This window comes from Salmo salar, chromosome ssa22 (genome assembly GCF_905237065.1).
Source record: "Salmo salar chromosome ssa22, Ssal_v3.1, whole genome shotgun sequence".
Taxonomy (NCBI): Eukaryota; Metazoa; Chordata; class Actinopteri; order Salmoniformes; family Salmonidae; genus Salmo; species Salmo salar.
This window is the reverse complement of record NC_059463.1, coordinates 26,643,675-26,666,950: the sequence shown is the minus strand read 5'-3', so window position 1 is coordinate 26,666,950 and position 23,276 is coordinate 26,643,675. Positions and strand designations below refer to the sequence as shown.

The 23,276-nt window shown below is 40.5% G+C and overlaps 1 protein-coding gene across 1 annotated transcript; it reads right to left on the bottom strand.

The window, feature by feature from the left end:
• Positions 1 to 17,904: 17,904 nt before the first annotated feature.
• snrpe (small nuclear ribonucleoprotein polypeptide E) lies at positions 17,905 to 23,276 on the bottom strand. The gene is made up of 5 exons (NM_001140694.2): positions 23,101 to 23,276; positions 22,783 to 22,809; positions 22,544 to 22,606; positions 22,343 to 22,421; positions 17,905 to 18,017 (listed from the first exon to the last, which is right to left on the bottom strand). Exons 1-5 carry the CDS (start codon positions 23,152 to 23,154, stop codon positions 17,962 to 17,964), a joined length of 279 nt encoding a protein of 92 aa, NP_001134166.1. The 5' UTR covers positions 23,155 to 23,276; the 3' UTR covers positions 17,905 to 17,961.

The following is a 23,276-nucleotide window of genomic DNA, read 5'->3' as shown; positions in this document are numbered from 1 at the left end:
CACCTCCCCCTTAAAGGGAAAGGACTTCTTTATCTGTCGCCACAATGGGCTTGGAAGAGAAGGGATAATGAGAAAGGGCCCGGGTATCAAATCAATGTGATCTTTAGACTGGAAAGAAAGGCCTTTTATGCACTCGATTCTCAATTGAAACAATAACCAAACTATCAATAAGGTATCCCTTCCCCTACCCTCCAATATAGCACAAACAGACACACACACACACAACAAGGGTAGACCATACATTCGTGTTCAAAAGTGCCTAACACTGCTCAACATAGGAGTTGAACATTCATGGGAAACAGCATCCCTTATTGGAGTAAGTATTCCAAACGTTGAGTAAAGTGTTCCTTTAAATTGTATTACCTTTACCTTCTTCGTGACGATGGACTACACTGGGTCAAAGTGTAAGTAGGTCTACATCACCCTAAAGCAACCTGGTCTCAATGCATTTCGTATTATTCTTTACGTAAATCTGTCACATCATTTAGTATGTTTCGTATGGTATGTATTCATTTGTGGATGTCCATCAGCAATTTCATATGATATGTTACAAATTACAATTCGTGTTATATGTTACGAATTTTCTAAATGTACAATACGTTACGAAGTTGCTAAAAACATCTTATATGTTACGAATTTGCATAAACGTACAATATGTTCCAAATTCTAGCTAGGTGGCTAGGAGTCAGGGTTAAGGTTAGGGTTAAAGTTAGGAGTTATGTAAAAGGGTTAAGGTTAGGGGAAGGGTTAGCTAAAAGGGTTAGCTAAAAGGGTTAAGGTTAGAGTTAGGTGAAGGGATAGCTAAAAGGGCTAGCTAAAAGGGTTAAGGTTAGAGTTAGGTGAAGGGATAGCTAAAATGGTTACGGTTACAGCTAGGGGAAGGGTTAGCTAACATGCTAAGTATTTCCAAAGTAGCTCAAAAGTAGTAAGTAGTTGAAAAGTTGCTAATGAGCAAAAATGTCAAAGTTGTCCGTGATGAGATTCGAACTCGCAACCTAAGGGTTGCTAGATGTTCACGTTATATGCTTAACTTCTCTAGGGTAGGGGGCAGTATTTTCACGGCCGGATGAAAAACGTACCCAAATTAAACGGCCTACTACTTGGGCCCAGGAACTAGAATATGCATATTATTAGTAGATTTGGATAGAAAACACTCTGAAGTTTCTAAAACTGTTTGAATGATGTCTGTGAGTATAACAGAACTCATATGGCAGGCAAAAACCTGAGAAAAATCTAACCAGGAATTGGGAAATCTGGTGCTTGTAGTCTTTTCAAGTCATTGCCTATCCAACACACAGTGACTTAGGGTTCATTTTGCACTTCCTAAGGCTTCCACTAGATGTCAACAGTCTTTAGAACCTAGTTTCAGGCTTTTGCAGTGAACAGAGAGCGAACAAGAAGGCCGGGAAGTTGGTGACTCAGGAAAGGACATGAGTTCATTGGCGTGCATTCACGTGAGAGGTAGCTGTGTTCCAAAACGTTTTTCAAGACATTGGAATCGTCCGGTTGGAATATTATTGAAGTTTTATGTTAAAAAAGCCCTAAAGATTGATGCTATACAACGTTTGACATGTTTCAACGAACGTAAATATAACTTTTTTTTAAACTTTTCGTCGTGAAATTTTGGTTGAGCTTCCTACATTTGGAGTAGCTTACTGAACGTGCAAACAACAAGGAGGTATTTGGACATAAATTATGGACTTTATCAAACAAAACAACATTTATTGTGGACCTGGGATGCCTGGAAGTGCCTTCTGATGAAGATCATCAAAGGTAAGTGAATATTTATAATGCTATTTATGATTTTAGATGACTCCAAAATGGCGGGTATCTGTATTGCCTAGTGTATGTTTCTGAGCGCCGTACTCAGATTATTGCAAAGTGTGCTTTCCCCGTGAAGCTTTTTTGAAATCTGTCACAGCGGTTGCATAAAGGAGATGGTTATCTAAAATTCTTTGAATAACAGTTCAATATTTGATCAACGTTTATGATGAGTATTTTTGTAAATTGTTGTGCTGATTCACCGGCAGTATTGGAGGCAAAATATTTTCTGAACATCACGGGCCAATGTAAAATGCTGTTTTTGGTTATAAATATGAACTTTATCGAACAAAACATACATGTATTGTCTAACATTGAGTCCTAGGAGTGTCATCTGATGAAGATCGTCAAAGGTTAGTGCTTAATTTTAGCTGAATTTCTGGTATTTGTGACCCCTCTCCTGCTTGGAAAATGGCTGTGTGGTTTTTCTTGTGTTGTACCTGTCCTAACATAATCTAACTTTATGCTTTCGCCGTAAAGCCTTTTTGAAATCAGACAATGTGGTTACATTAAGGAGAAGTGTACCTTTAAAATGGTGTAAAATAGTCGTATGTTTGAGAACTTTGAATTATGACATTTTGTTGTTTTGAATTTGGCACTCTGATTTTTCACTCGGCTGTTGAATAGTGTGTCCCGCTAGCGTCCCACCTGCACAAGAGAGGTTAATCATCCACCCTACTTTTGTTGATGCCTTAATTAACCATCTGTCTTATGTAACCATACCAAACATAACATAACATACTAAATGGAGTGTCTCAGATTTACGTACAGAATAATACTAAATGCTCTGAGACCGGGTTGCCTGAAGTGGCACTTTAGACTTACCAGTAAGACATTGAGTACTGTCTGTATGTAGCTAGAAACAGCCTATGTTTTCAATAGTTGTATCACATAGTGCTTTATCTGTTACAAGGATGGAAGCTATGCAGTAGTGCTGAGCGATTGGTGCTTTTTGAGGTCAGTTCGGTTTCGATTCGATTATTTTAAAAAGAATCACGATTTTCGATTTTCAACATTAAATGCATTGTGCGTTATGTGGGTTGAATGTTATAACAACACAGAATAAAACAATTAGTCCCATGATGGTAGTGACAGCCCATTGCTGCTCACCACTTATAAACCATCATTTATAAACATATAATAAAATATTTCAGTTGTTGTTGTTGTTATATTACTTTTGTTTTATTTGATGACTTTATTTCATTCCGAGTCATCTCATCTCTATAGAGCTGCTGCCTGTGCTGTCTGACAAAAACACTATTTTGTAGTTCTTCAATGTAAATAGGACTGCTGAATACCAACTATCAATCACTTAGATCATGTATTTTCAGGTAGAGATACCTCGTTAATCTACAGCTGCTCTCTATATCGCCTCACGATCGAGCATTCTTCTCTCTTCAGTAACAGGCGTAAAATGAACAGACGGACAAGTATATGCGCAATGGATTATGGTAATTGTAGTCAGTCGTGGAAAACGTACCCAATAGTCAAATTTGAGTAAAATCAAAGATACCTTATTAATAGAAAATGACTCCAGTAAATGTGAAAATCACCAAGTAAAATACTAATTGAGTAAAAGTCTAAAAGTATTTGGTTTTAAATATACTTAAGTATCAAACGTAAATGTAATTGCTAAAATATCCAAATATCAAAAGTAAAAGTATAAATAATTGTATTGTGTAAAAAGTACATTATTTTCTTTATGAATGTAGTGAAGTAAAAGTAAAAGTTGTAAAAAAATATAAATAGTAAAGTACAGATACAAAAAATAAACTACTTAAGTAGTACTTTAAAGTAGTTTTACTTTTTATTTATTTATTTCACCTTTATTTAACCAGGTAGGCAAGTTGAGAACAAGTTCTCATTTACAATTGCAACCTGGCCAAGATAAAGCAAAGCAGTTCGACACATACAACAACACAGAGTTACACATGGAGTAAAACAAACATACAGTCAATAATACAGTAGAAAATAAGTCTATATACAATGTGAGCAAATGAGGTGAGATAAGGGAGGTAAAGGCAAAAAAAGGCCATGGTGGCAAAGTAAATACAATATAGCAAGTAAAACACTGGAATGGTAGATTTGTAGTGGAAGAAAGTGCAAAGTAGAAATAGAAATAATGGGGTGCAAAGGAGCAAAATAAATAAATAAATAAATACAGTAGGGGAAAAGGTAGTTGTTTGGGCTAAATTATAGATGGGCTATGTACAGGTGCAATGATCTGAGCTGCTCTGACAGTTGGTGCTTAAAGCTAGTGAGGGACTTTACAATACTGATTGTAGTTAATTACCACGTTTTTGCACTAAACTTAAGTAGAATATTGGCCTGTTGGAAACTACAACTCCCTACTACATTGCACAGTTCAGACTGTATATGATTGAGCTCACAGAAGAAGAAAACATTTAATGGAATTCAAATAATTGAACCAAAGTAGGTTAATTAGTTGTTTAAAAAATAACCGAAATGTCGGTTAATCGCTCAGTCATTCACACAGTCAGTCAGTCAGTAGTCAGTGAATCGATCAGTCTGTCAGTATGTTATAATCAGCCAGTCTGGGTAGCCCTGGTCTGTGTTTACATTCAGCCCTCTTTCCAGAGAGAGAGAAAAAGAGAAGCGAGGTCCCTGATAGGGAGGGAGAGAGAGAGAGAGAGAGAGAGAGAGAGAGAGAGAGAGAGAGAGAGAGAGAGAGAGAAAGAGGTGAGGGCTCTGACAGGGAGAGTGAGGCGAGGGCTTGGAGAGAGGGAGAGAGACTATAGCTAGCTATAGCTGGGAGCGAACTGATGTGCCATTTCTAATCCCCCCTGTTCCTGCCTTTGTGCTGTGGCCCAGCAGGAAGTGGGAGCTGGGCAGACAACAATTAACAAAAGAGCTGTGAAGAATACAATTAGCCATCAATGGCCAACCACAGTCCTTTGTGCCTGTCACCATGGTGATGGCCCAACACCACTATTGCAGAACCCTTTCTCTACTTCTCCTTTTTACTCCCCTTCGCCTTTGCGCTCTCTCTCCCCTCTCTCTCTCTTATTTTCTTTTCTACCTCTCAATCTCTCCCATCTCTTTTCTTTTTTCTCTCTCTCGCCAGTTCATCTTTCCTCCTCTCTGTACACTCTCTCTCTCTGTTTATTTGTGCGTCACTCTGGTGTCAGTGAGCTGCAGTGAGACTGTTTGCCTGTCTTAGGATCTGGCACCCTTATTCTCCCCTCTGCTTTTCAGGCCATGCATCTTTGTCTACCCTGCCTGCTGAAGCCAACCAAAATGGGCTGAGCTTTCATATCAATAGAGAGAGAATGTGAAACACTACTCCAGGGGTGGGCAACTCCAGTCCTGGAGGATTCACAGTGTGTGTGTACACTTTTTTCCAACTCAGCACTAGCACACCTGCTTCAAGTAATCGACTTACCATGGTCTTCAATCTGGATAATGATGAGTTTAATCTGGTATGTGTGAGTTGAGCTGGGCTTGAACACAAGTCTGTGGCCCTCCAGGACCAGAATTGCCCCATAAGCAAAGCAAAGAGACAAGCTTTATATTGGTTTCAGTGGGACCTATCCCCACAAACCAAACTTTTTAAGTCCGTTATGTGTGTTTGCATCAGCGCCTAGCCTCCATGCGATATATGTTGTAACAGACACAATCCAAGTTGAATGAGATTACCACACTCTCTTCCTGTGTGCCAGGTTGTCTCTTTGCCTCACTTTTGTGGGGTTGGCAGCCCCCTGCCATCCCCTGATGGCAAAGATCTGTATCAGACCACACGGCTGCCTCCTCTCTGCCCTCACCCATTAGATGTCTATCTTACTGTGGGCCTCTCTGTTCTCTCCTGCATCTGATCTGTCAGCCTGCCTGCCTGCCTAATCAAACAGCACTCTCAGCACCACTGGTTGGTTGGACTGAAGCACAGTTTTCAAATGAATATCAACACACTGTCTGTCTCTCCCTGTGGTGCTGTTGGAACCCAGTCCATATCTAACACTGCAGACCCACGATCCCAACCAGTGTTCACAACAACACAATGTACTGAAGACCTTAAGTTAAGCACCAGTCCACTAAAACCATGACATTGGTCAGCAGGGGGTTCCGATGTCGGGGCACACTTCTGGGTATTAAGAGACTGGAAGATGACTGGTAACATTGGTTGTTAATGAATGGGTCATAGGAAAAGGGTCATAGGAAAAAAGAGTTTGGTGGGCCACCAGTTTTGGGGATAAAGAAGAATCATACTCATAATGTTTGCTTGTCCTGTATCACACTGTCAGCCAGAACATCAAGCTCAACCATCTTGTTAGCAATGCTAATGCTTAAAGAAAGCCCTAGTGAAGAGAGATAACAGTCAGATAAAGCTGGGGGGGAAAGCTACTCATGGGGTTGGGGTTATTCTGCTTAGCTGACACTACTGTATATTTGATGGCAGCCAAAGCGATAAGGCAGATTTGCCTATGTGTGCACTTAAACAAACCAAGGTGTCTTCACCAACATGCAAAAGGCGAGGTGGGAAACAGAAGAGGTCGGATACATACACCGACCGCATGGGAGAAGTAGGCTGAGAATGTTATCGAAAACAGCAAACACATCACTCCTGTGTGTGTGTGTGATACATGCTTATACGATAACAAATGCTCACATTATTTCTCAGAAGCGAAGGGACCGCAACACCCCCTGTTCCGACACCGCTTCCGCAGATTCGAGCAAAACAACACATCTGCCATCGGAAAAACACACTGCCGCAGTAACACTCCCTCTCACAAACATTACCCTATTGAAACAGACCACAGTGACCCGATTGAGCTGATCGTTATACTAGTTCATGCACGCAATTTAAAATAAACTGACAGCCAATCTTTTTGTGACAACAATTTGGGTGATAGCCAACAGAAGGCCTCAAACCAGTGCCTTTGTGCTTGTCAAGCCTCATATGGCTGTTCAACTGGTGGAATCAGGTGTGGTAGTGGTGGGCTGGAGCAAAAGCCTGCACACCATGCAGCTCTTGAAGACCTGTTTTGAAGAACACTGGTGAAGACAGTGAGATCAATGTCTAGCTAACTTCTCTCTGTCTCTCTCACTATCTATCTCTCTATTTCTCTCTCACTATCCATCTATCTATCTCTCTGTCTAAAGTCTAGCCCCAGTAGCCACCCACGCTCTCCCGTGCTCTGCCCTAACATAAGGCAAACAGCAAGCCACATAAAGATCTGTTCCCTCTCCACGGGCACACACTCACTCCAGTGGAGGCTGCTGAGGGGAGGACGGCTCATAATAATGGCTGGAAAACAGTGAATGTAATGGCAGTTAATACCATTCCACTTGTTTCGCTCCAGCCATTAACACGAGCCCGTCCTCCCCAATTAAGGTGCTACCAACCTGCTGTTACACACACACCCAGGGCAGTGGAGTAGGGCAGTTTCGTGGAGCTCCCACGCAAGGTCCGAGCAAGGCCTCCTTAGGGTTTTTTCTCCTTCCATGGGGCAGAGAGAAGAATGTGCAGTATTATAGCTAATCTCATGCTATATGAGAAGAGAATGTTGTTGTTTTAGAGCTCAGTGATTTTTGAAAAATGGGACAATCTCAACAATTTCCACAAATATGTGTCTTGATATTAAATGTTTTTTTAAATATTTTGATAGACCAAAGTATTAGCTATCACACCATGTAAAGGAGCAACCTCCTAATTATTTATTTTTTTCATCATAAGAAGCAACTAACTGGATTATGTCAACTCCGTCAGACACCATCATCAAATTAATTACAAATTAAAGCTGAACTGTATTGAGTCAACAAGTATTCAACCCCTATGTTATGGCCAGCCTAAATAACGTCATGAGTAAAAATGTGCTTAACAAGTCACATAAGTTGCATGGACTCACTCTGTGTGCAATAATAGTGTTTAACATGATTTTTGAATGACTACCTTATCTCTGTACCCCACACATAAAGTTATATGTAAGGTCCCTCAGTCGAGCAGTGCATTTCAAACACAGATTCAACCACAAAGACCAGGGATGTTTTCCAATGCATAACAAAGAAGGGCACCTATTGGTAGACGGGTAGAAAGAAGAAGAAAAAAGACATCGAATGTCTCTTTCAGCATGGTGAAGTTATTAATTACATTTTGGATGGTGTATCAATACACCCAGTTACTACAAAGATACAGGTGTCCTTCCTAACTCAGTTCCGGAGAGGAAGGAAACCGATCAGAGATTTCGCCATGAGGCCAACAGTGACTTTAAAACAGTTTGAGTTTAATGGTTGTGATAGGAGAAAGCTGAGGATGGATCAACAACAGTGTAGTTACTCCACAGTACTAACATAATTGACAGAGTGAAAAGGATGCCTGTGAAGAAAATCTTCCAAAACATGCATCCTGTTTACAACAAGGCACAAAAGGAGCTGCAGGTAGCCTAGCGGTTAGAGCATTAGGTGGTAACTGAAAAGTTTCTGGTTTGAAGATCCAAGTTGAAAAATCTATTGGTGCCCTTGAGCAAGGCACTTAACCCTAATTTGGTCTAGGGGTGCAATACTACTCTGGCTGACTGTGTAAAACAACACATTTCACTGCACATATCCGGTGTACATGACAATAAATATTTATTTATTTTTAATACTGCAGAAAATGTGGGAAAGCAAATTGGTTGTTGATCATTGCTAAACAACCATTTTATCTGAAAAGAATGTGGGCAAATGTTGCACAATCCAGGTGTGGAAAGCTCTTAGAGACTTACCCAGAAACACTCACAGCTGTACTCGCATAAGTATTATTTCACAGTTTTGATGTCTTCACTATTATTCTACAATGTAGAAAATAGTCAAAATAAAGAAAAACCCTGGAATGAGTAGTTGTGTCCAAACCTTTGACTGGTACTGTTTGTGAGAATCCTGTTCATTGATAACAGCTCAGCGTTCAACGCCATAGTGCCCACAAAGCTCATCACTAAACTAAGGACCCTGGGTTTAAACACCTCCCTCTGCAACTGGATCCTGGACTTCCTGACAGGCCGCCCCCAGATGGTAATGGTAGGCAACAACACATCTGCCACGCTATCCTCAACATAGGGGTCCTCAGTGGTGCGTGCTTAGTCCCTTCATGTACTCCTTGTTCACCCATGACTGTATGGCCAAGAACGACTACATCATTAAGTTTGCCGACGACACAACAGTGGCCTGATCACCGACAACAATGAGACAGCCTATAGGGAGGAGATCAGAGACCTGGCAGTGTGGTGCCAGGACAACAACCTCTCCGTCAACAAGGCAAAGGAGCTGATCGTGGACTACAGGAAAAGGATGGCCGAACATGTCCTCATTCACATCGATGGGGCCGTAGTGGAGCGGGTCGAGATTTTCAAGTTCCTTGGTGTCCATATCACCAACAAACTATCATGGTCCAAACACACCAAGACAGTTGTGAAGAGGGCACGACAACACCTTTTCCCCCTCAGGAGACTGAAAAGATTTGTCACGGGTCCCCAGATCCTTATAAAGTTCTACAGCTGCACCATCGAGAGCATCCTGACCGGTTGCATCACCGCCTGTTATGGCAACTGCTCGGCATCCGACCGTAAGGCGCTACAGCTACGGCCCAGTTCATCACTGGGGCCAACCTTCCTGACATCCAGGACCTATATACTAGGCAGTATCAGAGGAAGGCCCTAAAAATTGTCAAAGACTAGTCATAGACTGTTCTCTCTGCTACCGCACGGCAAGCGGTGCCAGAGCACCAAGTCTAGGTCTAAGAGGCTCCTTAACTGCTTCTACCCCCAAGCCATAAGACTGCCAAACAATTAATCAAAATGGGCACCCGGACTATTTACATTGACACTCCCCTTTGTTTTTACACTGCTGCTACTCGCTGTTTATTATCTATGCATAGTCACTTTACCCCTACCTACATGTACAAATTACCTTGACTAACTTGTACCCCCGCACATTGACTCGTACCGGTACCCTCTGTGTATAACTTTGTTATTGTTAAATAAAGGTTAAATTGAAGAAAAAAATATATACATTTTGTTACTTGTTATTTTATTTTTGACTAGTTTATTTAGTAAATATTTTCTTAACTCTATTTCTTGAACTGCATCGTTGGTTAAGGGTTGTAAGTAAGCATTTCACGGTAAGGTTGTATTCGGCGCATGTGACAAATAAAATTTGATTTGATGAAATTTGATCTAATTAAGATATAGTATATTAGTGTTTTATTTTTCATTAATATTTTACAAATGTTAGATTTTTTTTCTCACTTTGACATTACAGAGTATTTTGTGTAGATCAGTGACAAAAAATGACAATTCAATCCATTTAAATCCCACTTTTTAACACAACAAAATTTGGAAAAAGTCAAAGTGTTATGAATAAAACCTGAAGCCTTCAAAATGACACAATACATTATTTACCATTCATTTCAATTGGGCACAAAATAATCTGAAACACAACCAAAACAAACAGCAAATGCATCCCAAAAAATCACTAACTTGATGTCGTCATTGCATGCTATGAATATGGGACCAAATACTTAACTTTTTACTACATTAATACACATATAATTTCAGTTTTATCCTACAGAAAAGATAGAACAAATATTACAACAAATGTTATGGTTAAACTCAAATATACTGATTAATAAAAAAACATTCTTAATGGATTTATTTTATTATATTTATTAATGATATTATGAATAGAAACAGAGTTGTCACATATGCAGCTGTCAAAAATATATGGGAATATCTGCTCAATCCAAATTTACAAGCAATTGATTGCAGCATTACCACAAAAATGGAGGCAAGTGGAAAAGGGAGAAGGTAGGGAACTTGTTTGCCTGCCATATTTTAAAGATACAAATTGGCTGAAAGGAATTGGCATAAATAGAAAAATCTACCAGTTTCATCTGAGGACAACAATGTTGACAGATGCGCCATACAGGTTGTAAAATAAATGGGAAGAGATTTTCTATGAACCGATTCCATGCCACATGGTTTATGAACTGGTTCAAAAAACACTTGATTCAACACGAGTTTTTCAATTTAAATTATTATATAAAATTCTTTCCACCAACAGAATGCTATATATGTGGGGCATACAACAATCTCAGCTCTGTAGATTGTGCTGCGAAGAAACAAAATCAATAGATAATTTATTCTAGTATTACCCTAAGTAGCTTGTTTCTAGTCACACGTTCAGGAATGGTTAAAAAAAAATCACACCACGCACTTACAATTAACCTAACAAAATAGAATTGCTGGGCGATTTGGAAAAACATAGTCGGTCAATAAATAATGTAATAATACTTGTAGCTCACAATATGTGGATACTATATGATTAGAAAGGTAAAAAAAAATTGGTAAAGCATCACAGGTCAATTGAAAAATATATGGCTCATGGAAACCAAATGTAGCAGAAAAGCTGTAAAAAAATATATATATATATATTTGTCCTCCAAAGAGGGGGGGATGGGTTAAAACATTTTCTTTATTTTTCATTAAAACATTTTAAAAAAAATACATACAAGTGAATTAGTCCCAATACTTTTGGTCCCCTAAAATGGGGGGACTACGTACAAAAAGTGCTGTCATTTCTAAATGGCTCACCCGATATGGATCAAAATACCCTCAAATTAAAGCTGACAGTCTGCACTTTAACATCATAGTCATTGTTTGATTTCAAATCCACACCTCCAGAGTATAGAGACAAAAGAAGAAAAAAATACTTCACTGACCCAATAATTACGGAGGCACTGTATATAAAAGTCGAGGGCCCCCTCCCCACGACTTGTGGGAGCTGTGAGGGTGTGTGTTACGCCAGCGATAGGGGGGCAGGAGGGGTACAGTCTCTCGGCAGGGATGAGGGGGATGGTGGGGTTGAGGGGAGGTGAGTACGGCACTGCCCCATACAAAGGCAGCCCTGAAATAGCCCCTCACACAATGAAACCTGCCACTCTGTCTATGAGATAATGTCTAATTGAAAACACTGCAGCCATTGTGCTCCTGTCACCGGCTTTATTGTCCAGATAGCCCTCCCCCACCTCTCTTTTTCCATTGACGCGGCACGATTGTTCCCTGCCATTGTGGCACCCGCACCCTACTCTCTTTCTCTTTCCCTCTCTCCGTATTGTTATAATTTCATTACTCTGCTTCTCCTTTCGCTCCCCTGCAGATCTTTTGTTCGACACATTTAGGCACTTCATTTGGAACCACTGCCAGTGTGTATGCGTGTGTGTATACAGTATGTGTGCTAAACAGCTGTCAGTTTCATGAGATAAAACAGGAAGTAAATCATCTGAAGAGATATGTCTCATTCTGTAACATCATGGGACGCTATAAAGCTATATATACCTGCAGATGTCAAGAGAAAATGTAGGAAATCCATTTTTTGTAATGAAACCACATGGTAGTTATGAAGAGATAAGTAGTAGAATCTATTCACAAGTGAATCAACAAACCTTGTTTGAACACAGTAAACCACATCAGTGGTCACCAACTCTGGTCCACTAACTCTGGTCCAGAAGAGCTACTGTGTCTGTGCTGCCCTTCATCCCAGCAAAGCACTAATACATGAGATTCAATAAAATATCAAGACCTTGATTAATTGATCATCAAGATTCGATAAAGCATCATAAGTAGCTGAATCAAGTAGCCTGTGTTAATATGATTCCTGCAGCCTATTTTCCCAAAACCCTGGGATGACTTTCCATCGCCTCTGGTACAGGTTTGGCCTCAACACCCTGCCACTGTAGATCAGATCCTGTGTGTTACAGCCAAAGAGTCACACAATGAAAAATTCCTGCACATTTCCTCATTTTCACAAACCCTATTTCAAACAAAAAGGCCTTACCGGACCTGCGTATTATTCACCGTGTTAATTGGGGGGAAAATAAGTGTTTATTGTGCATTGCAACAGCCCTGTGAAAACAAGATAAGAGCCTTATGAACAGGTCCAAGACGATGGCCATTCAATGGCTTGTTTGTTAGAAAGTGTGAACAAGTTGAAAACAGGTTATTTTCCCTTTTTGCTATGACCAAGTCTGTCTGCCTGAGGTGAACGGTCTGGAAGTTCCCCAGGTCTGTTCTGAGAGCTTCTCCTGGATGCTGTCAGAGATGGTGAGAGATGGCTGTTTGACACAAAACATCCCTGCATAGGTCAAAGGTCATACATATACCTGTACATTTGATTGACTTGACAGAGTCATCCAAGGTACAGTATTTACAAATTTTCTCAATTAATTATTGTCACTCCATCATGCTAAGCACTAGCTAATTGGATGTTGTTTAATGTTACAGACTTACACACATTCTCCCTTTCTCTCTCTCACACACACATACATGTGCATGCACATGCTCGCAAGCTAGCACACACACACCACAGATTTGTGTGAGGAATAACGCAGCCCCCCTGAAGACAGAGATGGCTGTCTCTTTCTGCTGAAACCGTCACCATGCAGTAACCAGACACAGTAAGCACTATTTGCATTACCACAAGCTATCGCTAGCTGCAGCTGCTGCTCCAGTTTGATTTAGGAATGGATAATAGCAGTCTGGTTAGATTCATTTTAATGCTTTATTTGTGAGGAACATATTATTCAATTTCCATTACGAAGACATACCAAAACATTTACTTCCTCTACTGTAGAGCCTTCCTACTTTCTTTTTTTGTTTCTGACACAGATTTAAAAAATGACTGCATGTGTTCACACAAACCCTCTGTATTTGGAAGGATTGTGGTGGAAGCATCATGTTATGGGTATGGTTGTCACCGGCATGGACTGGGGAGTTTGTCAGGACGGAAAGAAATATGAAAAGAGCAAAGCCCAGATAAAAAGTTAGAAGAAACCTTGCCTTAGTCTTCTGAATACATAACCTTGGGATAGAGTTGAATTATTTTTATGCCAAAAACACAGCAGAATGGCTTTCCAATAGGTGTTGAGTGGTCCTGAGTGGTCCAGTCTCAATCGGACTTAAATGTTCTTCCAACTAAGATTCTAAGTTGGTAGAATCTTATTAAAAATTATTCATAGCTGTAGGCTACCAAAGTAGCTTCCACCAAGTATTAACTCTGGCGTGTGAAAACATACGCAATAAAGACATCTTCGTAATCCCTTTTTACATTTAATTTGAAGGCAGCAAAATGTGAAGACTGTGCTAGGGGTGTGTACACATTGACTCGGTACCGGTACCCCTGTATATAGCCTCGTATCGTTACCTTCTTTTTACTTTACTTTACTTAGTAAATATTTTCTTAAATCTTATTTTTCTTAAAACGGCATTGTTGGTTAAGGGCTTGTAAATAAGCATTTCACGGTAAGGGCTACATGTGCACCTACATTCGGTGCATGTGACAAAATGTTATTTGATTTGGGTAGACTTTCAATAGGCACTGTATGTTCATACAGTAAGCTAAAGGCAAAAAAAAATTCAATTTCAATGTGTGCTTTTTTTGGGCCAGTGACTGATGTCATGAGGCTGACACATTTCTGTGTAATTGTTTTCCTTCCTTTTCCCCTTGTAAGTCCAAATACATAATACCACCCACCCACCCTATACACACATAAGCAATAAACACACAAAAACCCAAAGAAAGTACCCTGAACATTTTTTTTTAATAAACCAACCAACCAAACATCTCTGTTTTGAATAAACAAACAGGCCTATAATAACAATGTATCAAGTAGCTCTTGGTTCTATTCTTTCCTAGTCTCTCAGTCCAGGTCATGATATGATGCTATCAATGGGTGCTGGCTTTACAGGGACACAGACTAACAAACAAACTACCCTGAGATTCAGAATAGGTACCAAGGCCACCCAGAGTTTGAAATAACAATCCCATTAGAATACATCTGCCTTGATGTATTTGAACTTTTGGCATAACATGTATTCATGGAGTTTTGATACAGGCCACAGACAGAGCGGAGGTTGAAAGAAATAACCACACAAGAGTCTGTGCCCCAAAACATGTTCAATGAGGGCGCTATGAATAGACAGACAGAATGAGAGAGCGGGAGGTGGGCAGGATACAGACCCACACCTGGCAGAGCCAGGCCGAGGTAGGAGAGGGGTCAGGTGTCTTAGGGATGGTCAGACAGATGAGAAGGGGGAGAAAAGACAGACACACACACACACACAAACACAGCAACAGGAAGTGGTCTCTGGAGAGAGAGGGGGGTTGGTTATCTGACCCAGGCACTGTTTCCTTTGTCTGAAAGGGGGGAGACACAGGAAAGACTGGGGAAAGACGGATGAGATGTAGGCCTACGTATGTATGAGTGTGTGACTGTGTCTGGTGAAGACCTTTATTGTTGAAAGATCACCAAAAATAATTTCAATTGGCTTACTACGTAGAGAAATCCTCTAGTAAAACTTGTTTGCTAGAACCGCACCAGTGCGACGGTCAATTGCCAACGTCTGTAGTCTCACTGTTCTAAGTCGGACATAAGAATGTGTGGGAGGTGTGGCATTGAGTCAGCCCATTCCTCCTCATAGCACAATGAGGGTCATCGGGCACTTGACAACGATGCATGTTGCCACAAGCTGTGGCACCCCTTCCTTTTAAGATGAGGCGCAGGGTTCCCGTCCTGTAAGACGACACCTCAGCCCTCGCTGCCTAGGCTACTTGCTCCTTTTCTTTCTCCCACTTGTGGACTCCGGTCTGTCTTCGGCTGCTTGTTACCATCACACTTCCTCCACAGATAGCCGTGTTGTATGTTTATATTATTGTAAACTGCAAAATTAAAGGAAAGGCTCACACATCTGGAATGTTATATTGTTTTGTGCATCTATGAGTGATGTTCTATCTTTTACCTGGGTCATTTCGTATTTTCATATGCATCTGAGTTATTGGAGAAGAGCAGGCAGAAATCCGGCCGGTATGACGTAGCACTGTGATAAAGTCACCCACACTACACTGGAAGTTAATAGGAATACAACGTTTAGATCGTGAAAACGTCTAACATACATGTTAGATTTCAATACTGGTCGATGTCATTACTCGGGAAGATGTCTTCTCTCGAATGAGCCATTGATCATATTTTTGCGATAGTTCTACCTCGAGAAATGTGTCATTTAACAGAGGGTATAGCACATTTTTCCTACTTGTCTGCTTCTTTAGTCCAGGGTGCATTGCATGGTACTGTTGCCAGAGATATTATACAAAGGAGATAGGAAGCAAATGAATGACGGAACGTATAATGCCCCACCCAGCACACTGTGACCAATCGCTTTCACGTTGTCATGCTGCATCACGCGGTTGCTAAACTAATCGTCACGCAATCGCTTTCAATCAGTGTACATGTCTAGAAACGCGCCTATTTTCCTCAAAAGTACGTAATGTCACAATTCCAAAACTACATGGTATTACAGACAGCAAGATAATCTCACGCCACTGAAAAAAAATGTAATGTTGTACTTCTTGTTGATGAAATTTGTGCTAATGTTGGGTTTTTGAGCTAGCGCCCAATAGATTCCCATTCACTCCATGAAGGAGGGCGCTCCTGGTCCCAGAATTGCCCAGAATGCACCGCGATGCCCATTGACGTAACATGGGCAACGTTTCCCATCTCCTCAAAAGTATCTGCCGTTGTGAATGTCAGACTACACTCTGTGAGGCACATCGATCTGCAGGTTGAACATGGTGAAATTGTAGACTCCTAAATTGATAGTACAGTTTGTTTAGGCGATTTTACAGCTTTGCATGCTGATATTGTATTTGGGATTGTGTGTAGCTACGTTTGCTAGCTACCTAGTGAGCCCATAGAGTGCATTGAGGATTTTGTAGCTGCGACTTGAGCTGCAACAGATTTCCACAACGATGTTTCATCTTGCTACCAAAATGAAACATTTGTTCACAAATAATATTGTTGTCATATGTGTTATTTAACACTGTCAAAGGTTGGGTGGATTTTTCCTTTAAGGCTGGCCTTCCTGACCTACTTAAGATCATGTGTTACAGGTATATTGTACACAACAGTGAAATGGCCAAGTCGTGCTTTATATAATAGTCTATTAAAACCGTATGGGAATACTTTGGCCATTTATGGTAAGATGCGTGGAAATGATGTTTGACATAATGGCAGTCAGCACTGTTATGTTTCTCACGTTGCAAGCAACATTTCCTGGATTCTCAAAATGAAATGAGAAAAAGTATTGCATCCCTGTTGAAAAATGTATCCATACATTTATGCAAGTTTCATTGAAATACTGTATGGGCATATCACCTCCTGGTGGACCATCGATGTATTGTCACAGTCCAGAAATACACAGAGTGTACAAAACATTAGGAACACTTTCCTAATATTGAGTTGTACCCCCTTTTGCCCTGAGAAAAGTCTTCATTCATCGGGGCATGGACTCTAAGGTGTTGAAAGCATTCCATAGGGATGCTGGCCCATGTTGACTCCAATGCCTCCCACAGTTGACTGGATGTCCTTTGGGTGGTGGACCATTCTTGATACACACAGGAAACTGTGTAGCATGAAAAACACAGCAGCGTTGCAGTTGAGACACTCAAACCGGTGTGCCTGGTACCAACTACCATACCCCATTCAAAGGCACTTAAATGTTTTCTCTTGCTCATTCAACCTCTGAACGGCTCACATTCCCACAGCATATCTCAAGGCTTAAAAATAATTATTCAACCCATCTCCTCCCCTTCATCTACACTGATTGAAGTGGATTTAACAAGTGACATTAATAAGTGATCACAGCTTTCACCTGGATTTTTCTGGTCAATTTAAATCATGGAAAGAGCAGGTGTTCCTAATTTTTTTTGTACACTCAGTGTATGTGGCTATGAACGTCAATATTGATGGAGAAGAAAATACACCTAGAAGCATATCAGTAGCCCATGCAACCCAACAGCTGCACTCATTTCTATTTGTTGTTTTTTGCAATTCTTAAAAAGTTACAGGTAACCATGTTCCCACTGAGAAACTAAAGAGTAATTGGGTTGAGTAGATATTTCAGATAACAAAACATTTATTACAGAGGAATAGTTGGCAAAAATAAACAATTACATTATTCATGTAACACGAACACCATTGAGCTTCAATATTGTTAGCAAAAAATCTAACGTAAAAAAAAACCTACCAAAAAGGGGAAAAAATATCCTAGAAAATGTATGTCGGCTGGAGATGGATGGACTTGGTCCTGTTGGGTTGAGTTAGGTGGCTACACTCTGTAGCAGGGTGATGTTATCTCCTTTCAGCATGATCCTCCCTGAGAGAGATGGATGGAGAGATACAGGGAGGAATTGAGAGTAGTGGTCGACCGATTAATCGGAACAGCCGATTAATTAGGGCCGATTTCAAGTTTTCATAACAATCGGTAATCGGTATTTTTGGCCACCGATTTGCTTTTTTTTTTACACCTTTATTTAACTAGGCAAGTCAGATTAAGAACACATTCTTATTTTCAATGACGGCCTAGGAACGGGGGTTAACTGCCTTGTTCAGGGGGGATTTGGGGATTCGTTTTTGCAACCTTCCGGTTACTAGTCCAACGCTCTAACCACCTGCCTTACATTGCACTCCACGAGGAGCCTGCATGGCAGGCTGACTACCTGTTACGCGAGGGCAGCAAGAAGTCAAGGTAAGTTGCTTGCTAGCATTATACTTATCAATCTTAACATAATCACTAGTTAACTACACATGGTTGATGATATTACTAGTTTATCTAACGTGTCCTGCATTGCATATAATCGATGCGGTGCCTGTTAATTTCTCATTGAATCACACCCTACTTCGACAAACGGGTGATGATTTAACAAGCGCATTTGCGAAAAAAGCACTGTCGTTGCACCAATGTACCTAACCATAAACATCAATGCCTTTCTTTAAAACCAATACAAAGGTATATATTTTTTAAACCTGCATAACATGAAATTGTCACTTATCTTGGGTTCATTGCACGCAGTCAAGGTATATGCAACAGTTTGGGCCGCCTGGCTCGTTGCGAACTAATGTGCCAGAATTTTACGTAATTATGACATAACATTGAAGGTTGTGCAATGTAACAGGAATATTTAGACTTAGGGATGCCACCCGTTAGATAAAATACGGAACGGTTCCGTATTTCACTGAAAGAAAAACCTTTTGTTTTCGAGATGATAGTTTCCAGATTCGACTATATTAATGACCTAAGGCTCGTATTTCTGTGTGTCATTATATTATATTAAGTCTATGATTTGATATTTGATAGAGCAGTCTGACTGAGCGGTGGTAGGCACCAGCAGGCTCGTAAGCATTCATTCAAACAGCACTTTCGTGCGTTTTGCCAGCAGCTCTTCGCTGTGCTTCAAGCTGTTTATGACTTCAAGCCGGGTGGGTATAATTTGTGGAACGTTCCAACAGGAATCTATTCCAAAAACTTCGTAAATAAGGTTGCCAAAAAACAACGCATACAAAGTTGTATAGCGGCAGAATAAGATACCGGGTAGGGAGTGGTCTATTTCATTGTGTTTTTCACTCATCACGTTTATTTCAAAAAATGTCTGTCCTCACTCTGGTTGCCTATGGACAAACATTAAGAATAAGCTACGTGGTGAGTTGATGCCTATTCGGCAGCTAGTTAGCTAGGTTTGTATGCGTTGCTACTTTGTATGCGTTGTTGGTTGGCAACCTTTTACTTTACGTTTGTTGGAACGTTCCACAAATTATACCCACCCCTTCAAGCCTATCAACTCCCAAGATTAGGCTGGTGTAACTGATGTGAAATGGCTAGCTAGTTAGCGGGGTGCGCGCTAATAGCGTTTCAAACGTCACTCGCTCTGAGACTTGGAGTAGTTGTTCCCCTTGCTCTGCATGGGTAACGCTGCTTCGAGGGTGGCTGTTGTCGATGTGTTCCTGGTTCGAACCCAGGTAGGAGCGAGGAGAGGGACGGAAGCTATACTGTTACACTGGCAATACTAAAGTGCCTATAAGAACATCCAATAGTCAAAGGTATATGAAATACAAATCGTATAGAGAGAAATAGTCCTAAAATTCCTATAATAACTACAACCTAAAACTTCTTACCTAGGATTATTGAAGACTCATGTTAAAAGGAACCACCAGCTTTCATATGTTCCCATGTTCTGAGCAAGGCACTTAAATGTTAGCTTTCTTACATGGCACATAATGCACTTTTACTTTCTTCTCCAACACTTTGTTTTGCATTATTTAAACCAAATTGAACATTTTTCATTATTTATGACACTAAATTGATTTTATTGATGTATTATATTAAGTTAAAATAAGTGTTGATTCAGTATTGTTGTAATTGTCATTATTACAAATAATAAAAAAACATCTATAATTATATATATATATATAGTAAAAAAATGGTTTATTAAATCGGTCGATTAATCGGTATCGGCTTTTTTTGGGGGGTCCTCCAATAATCGGCATCGGCGTTGAAAAATCATAATCGGTCGACCTCTAATTGAGAGAAGTGAGGATAGATGAAGAGACTGGTGATAAGCCTACAGTAAGTGACACTTCCGCCAGCAGTCATGATGACCAGACTGGTTGAAAGGACACACTTGCTCAGACTACCAACAAAGGAAAGTTGTATGATCATCATCAACATATGAGAAGTAACTAGAGAAAAGAGAAAAGTGTTTAAAAAAAAGAAAGTATACAGCTTTTTTATTAAGTCCTTACTCAACTAGTGGTTTTTGTCAATCCGATGGCATTAATAATAGGCCCTATAAGACAAGCGTCACCTATCTGGTATGGAGTGTCAACAACAGCATGCTATTACTCCAAGGTGCAGGACAGGGCTGCTTACCATGAGTTGGTCACAGACTAGTCTTAAGGGCTATCCTTCCTAAACTTATCTCGTTGACTTCAATATTGAATAATGCATTTTAATGGCAGTGCTGTCTGTTAAACACCTGCATTTGATTGGCTCTGGGCAATGACGTAGATATTGCGTTTCCCCTCAGAAGAGGCATTTGCTTGTTTTGTCCGCATCCCTTTTCTTAAGGCGGGTCGGCCAGCGTTTTAGTAGCCCATCTTACACCACCTAGCTGGTTCCAAGTCGGAAAAATGTCCAGGATCCGGTTTCCCAGAAGCACCGAGGCCAAATTCCCCAAACTATAATTATTAAACGTGCATTTGAAAATGATCTAAATCTAACGCCTAAAATATAAATACAGTAGGCTATAGGCCCATTTCAATCATATTGAAATACATTTCATGTTCAATAAATGTAGATATATTTTTCTACTTTTAGGCTACCGTCTGTAGTTTGTCTCAATATATTTCATGTGTAGCCTAACGTGCGCAATCATGTGCCAAATGAGTAATTTAGTGCATTTTTAATCGGGTAAGCATTAGAATAAGCCGCCTCTATTTGCAGCTGTAGGTGGAAATACCGCTCTAAGAGCTGATCCATCGTCAGTATTTTGAAATAATTATAATGTTAAGGCAAGATTTGAATTGGAAACACTGATCCGAGGGCAGCACTGCCTTTCTTTTGATCCTATAAGTATTGACACACGCTCCAACAAAGCACTTAGTGACTGTTCTCCCGTGTGGTGTTTTGGGAAACACATGTTACATATTTGGCCTTTGTAGGAAAGATGCATCATTAAAACTCATGTTTTTCAGTCACATGCAAAAGTACAGTGAAATGCTTTTGTTGCAAGCTCTAAACTCAACAATGCAGTAATCATTAACAATGAAATACAAAAAAATAACAAGGTAGAACAAAAACCAAAAAATAAACCTAAGTTATATTGGGAAACTGGGCCCAGAAACAACCCGTTTGGAAAAATCCACTTGAACGTCCCTCCAATTGGTAATAACTAGTGGGACACTCGCCTATAGTCGCTGAGCTCCGACTTCTCCCACATGCTGAACTCTGACTTCACAGACTAGTTCCTCGATTCCACCGACAGCATTATTGCATTTTGGTACACCAGAAGTACATTCATTTCCAAAGGAATGCTGCGTTGGCCTTGCAACACTGCAGAGGCAGTTGCAGTGTGCTGTGTGGTGCATACGTTGGATTTATCAAATGTATGCGTAAAACTGTATGCGTAGACAGCTTGACAAAAATAGTAGCAGAAGGCGAATGAACTTTTGTTGCACACATATCCAGATGATGCTGCGTACCATTTTGACTAATGACGCTGTAGGTATGATCGAGGCATAAGGCAATGAACTCAATAACAGCATTTACATTTTATTTATTTAACTAGGCAAGTCAGTTAAGAACAAATTCTTATTTACAATGACGGCCTATCCCAGCCAAACCCTCCCCTAACCCGGACAACGCTGGTCCAATTGTGCGCCGCCCTATGGGACTCCCAATCACGACCGGTTGTGATAGAGCCCGGGATTGAACCCAGATCTGTAGTGACGCCTCTAGCACTGCAGTGCCTTAGACCGCTGAGCCACTCGGGAGGCAACAAAACATTTATTAATATGGTTTTTGAAAACGATCATTTGTTTTCAAAATACACACAACTTCTTCCCAGCTTACAAGTAGTATTTTCCAAGTTTCCCACTTGTTATGAATGCAGCATCACAACCACTTGCGCACACACACTGACTTACCCAAGGGCTTCCTGTTCTTGGTCTTCATGTGAACCTCCTCAGCATCATCCAGAACCAGGTTCATGTATTCATCAAAGCCCTGAGAGAGAGAGGTTTGTTGCTTTCAACTACACATCTTGCTAGGTGTCAGCAGCCCTGGTGTAGTTTCAGGTGCTTTGGCTAAGAGAATAAAGGAGGAAATACCGAAGGATGATCACTTACGATGATGCAGCCTTCTATCCGCATGTTCACCTGTTCATACAGCCACACCTGGATACGAGAGCGCTGCAGGGAGAAGAGGGAGAGAGGCTGTGATTATATTTGAGGAGAGATTGCTAGCTAGCTAACTTGGCTAGGCAATGTATTGTAAAAGCATAAAGTCTATCACATTTGCAACTCGCAAGAACCACGACCATCAGATCATGTGACAAATGCAGAAAATATGAAAGGATTAAACTTACGTTCTGTAGATACCTGAAAATAAGGTTCTGGTGGACATAGGGTCAAGGAAATGTGTCAAACATTTAGTTAGCAAACTGGCTGATTTGACTGCACATGTTTTCTTGAGTTACTGCATCATGGGTTACACTATTTGTGTTCCTGGACACGCTAACCGCTTTCGGAAATATGCAATTAACGTTAATCAAACCAATGTTTAGCGGCAGAAAAGTAATAGTAGGTAGCTAACTACTACTAATAGTAGGTAACGTTAGTTAACGATGAATTAAACGTTGCCTAGGGCAAAATATTGTACTAAGTATTTCATCAAGAAAGGATACAATTGGCTGCACCATAACCTTCTGGACTTTCTGTCCTTGTCCTCTGTACGCCATCCTCGTTATGGGTTTACGCTTTGTTGTCCTAAAAACAATTGTCAAAACGTTTCACTCGAAGGAAGACAAGGAACTCGAAATCTTCACGTTGTGGTTCTTCAATGGCGCGCTTCCTCCTTTCC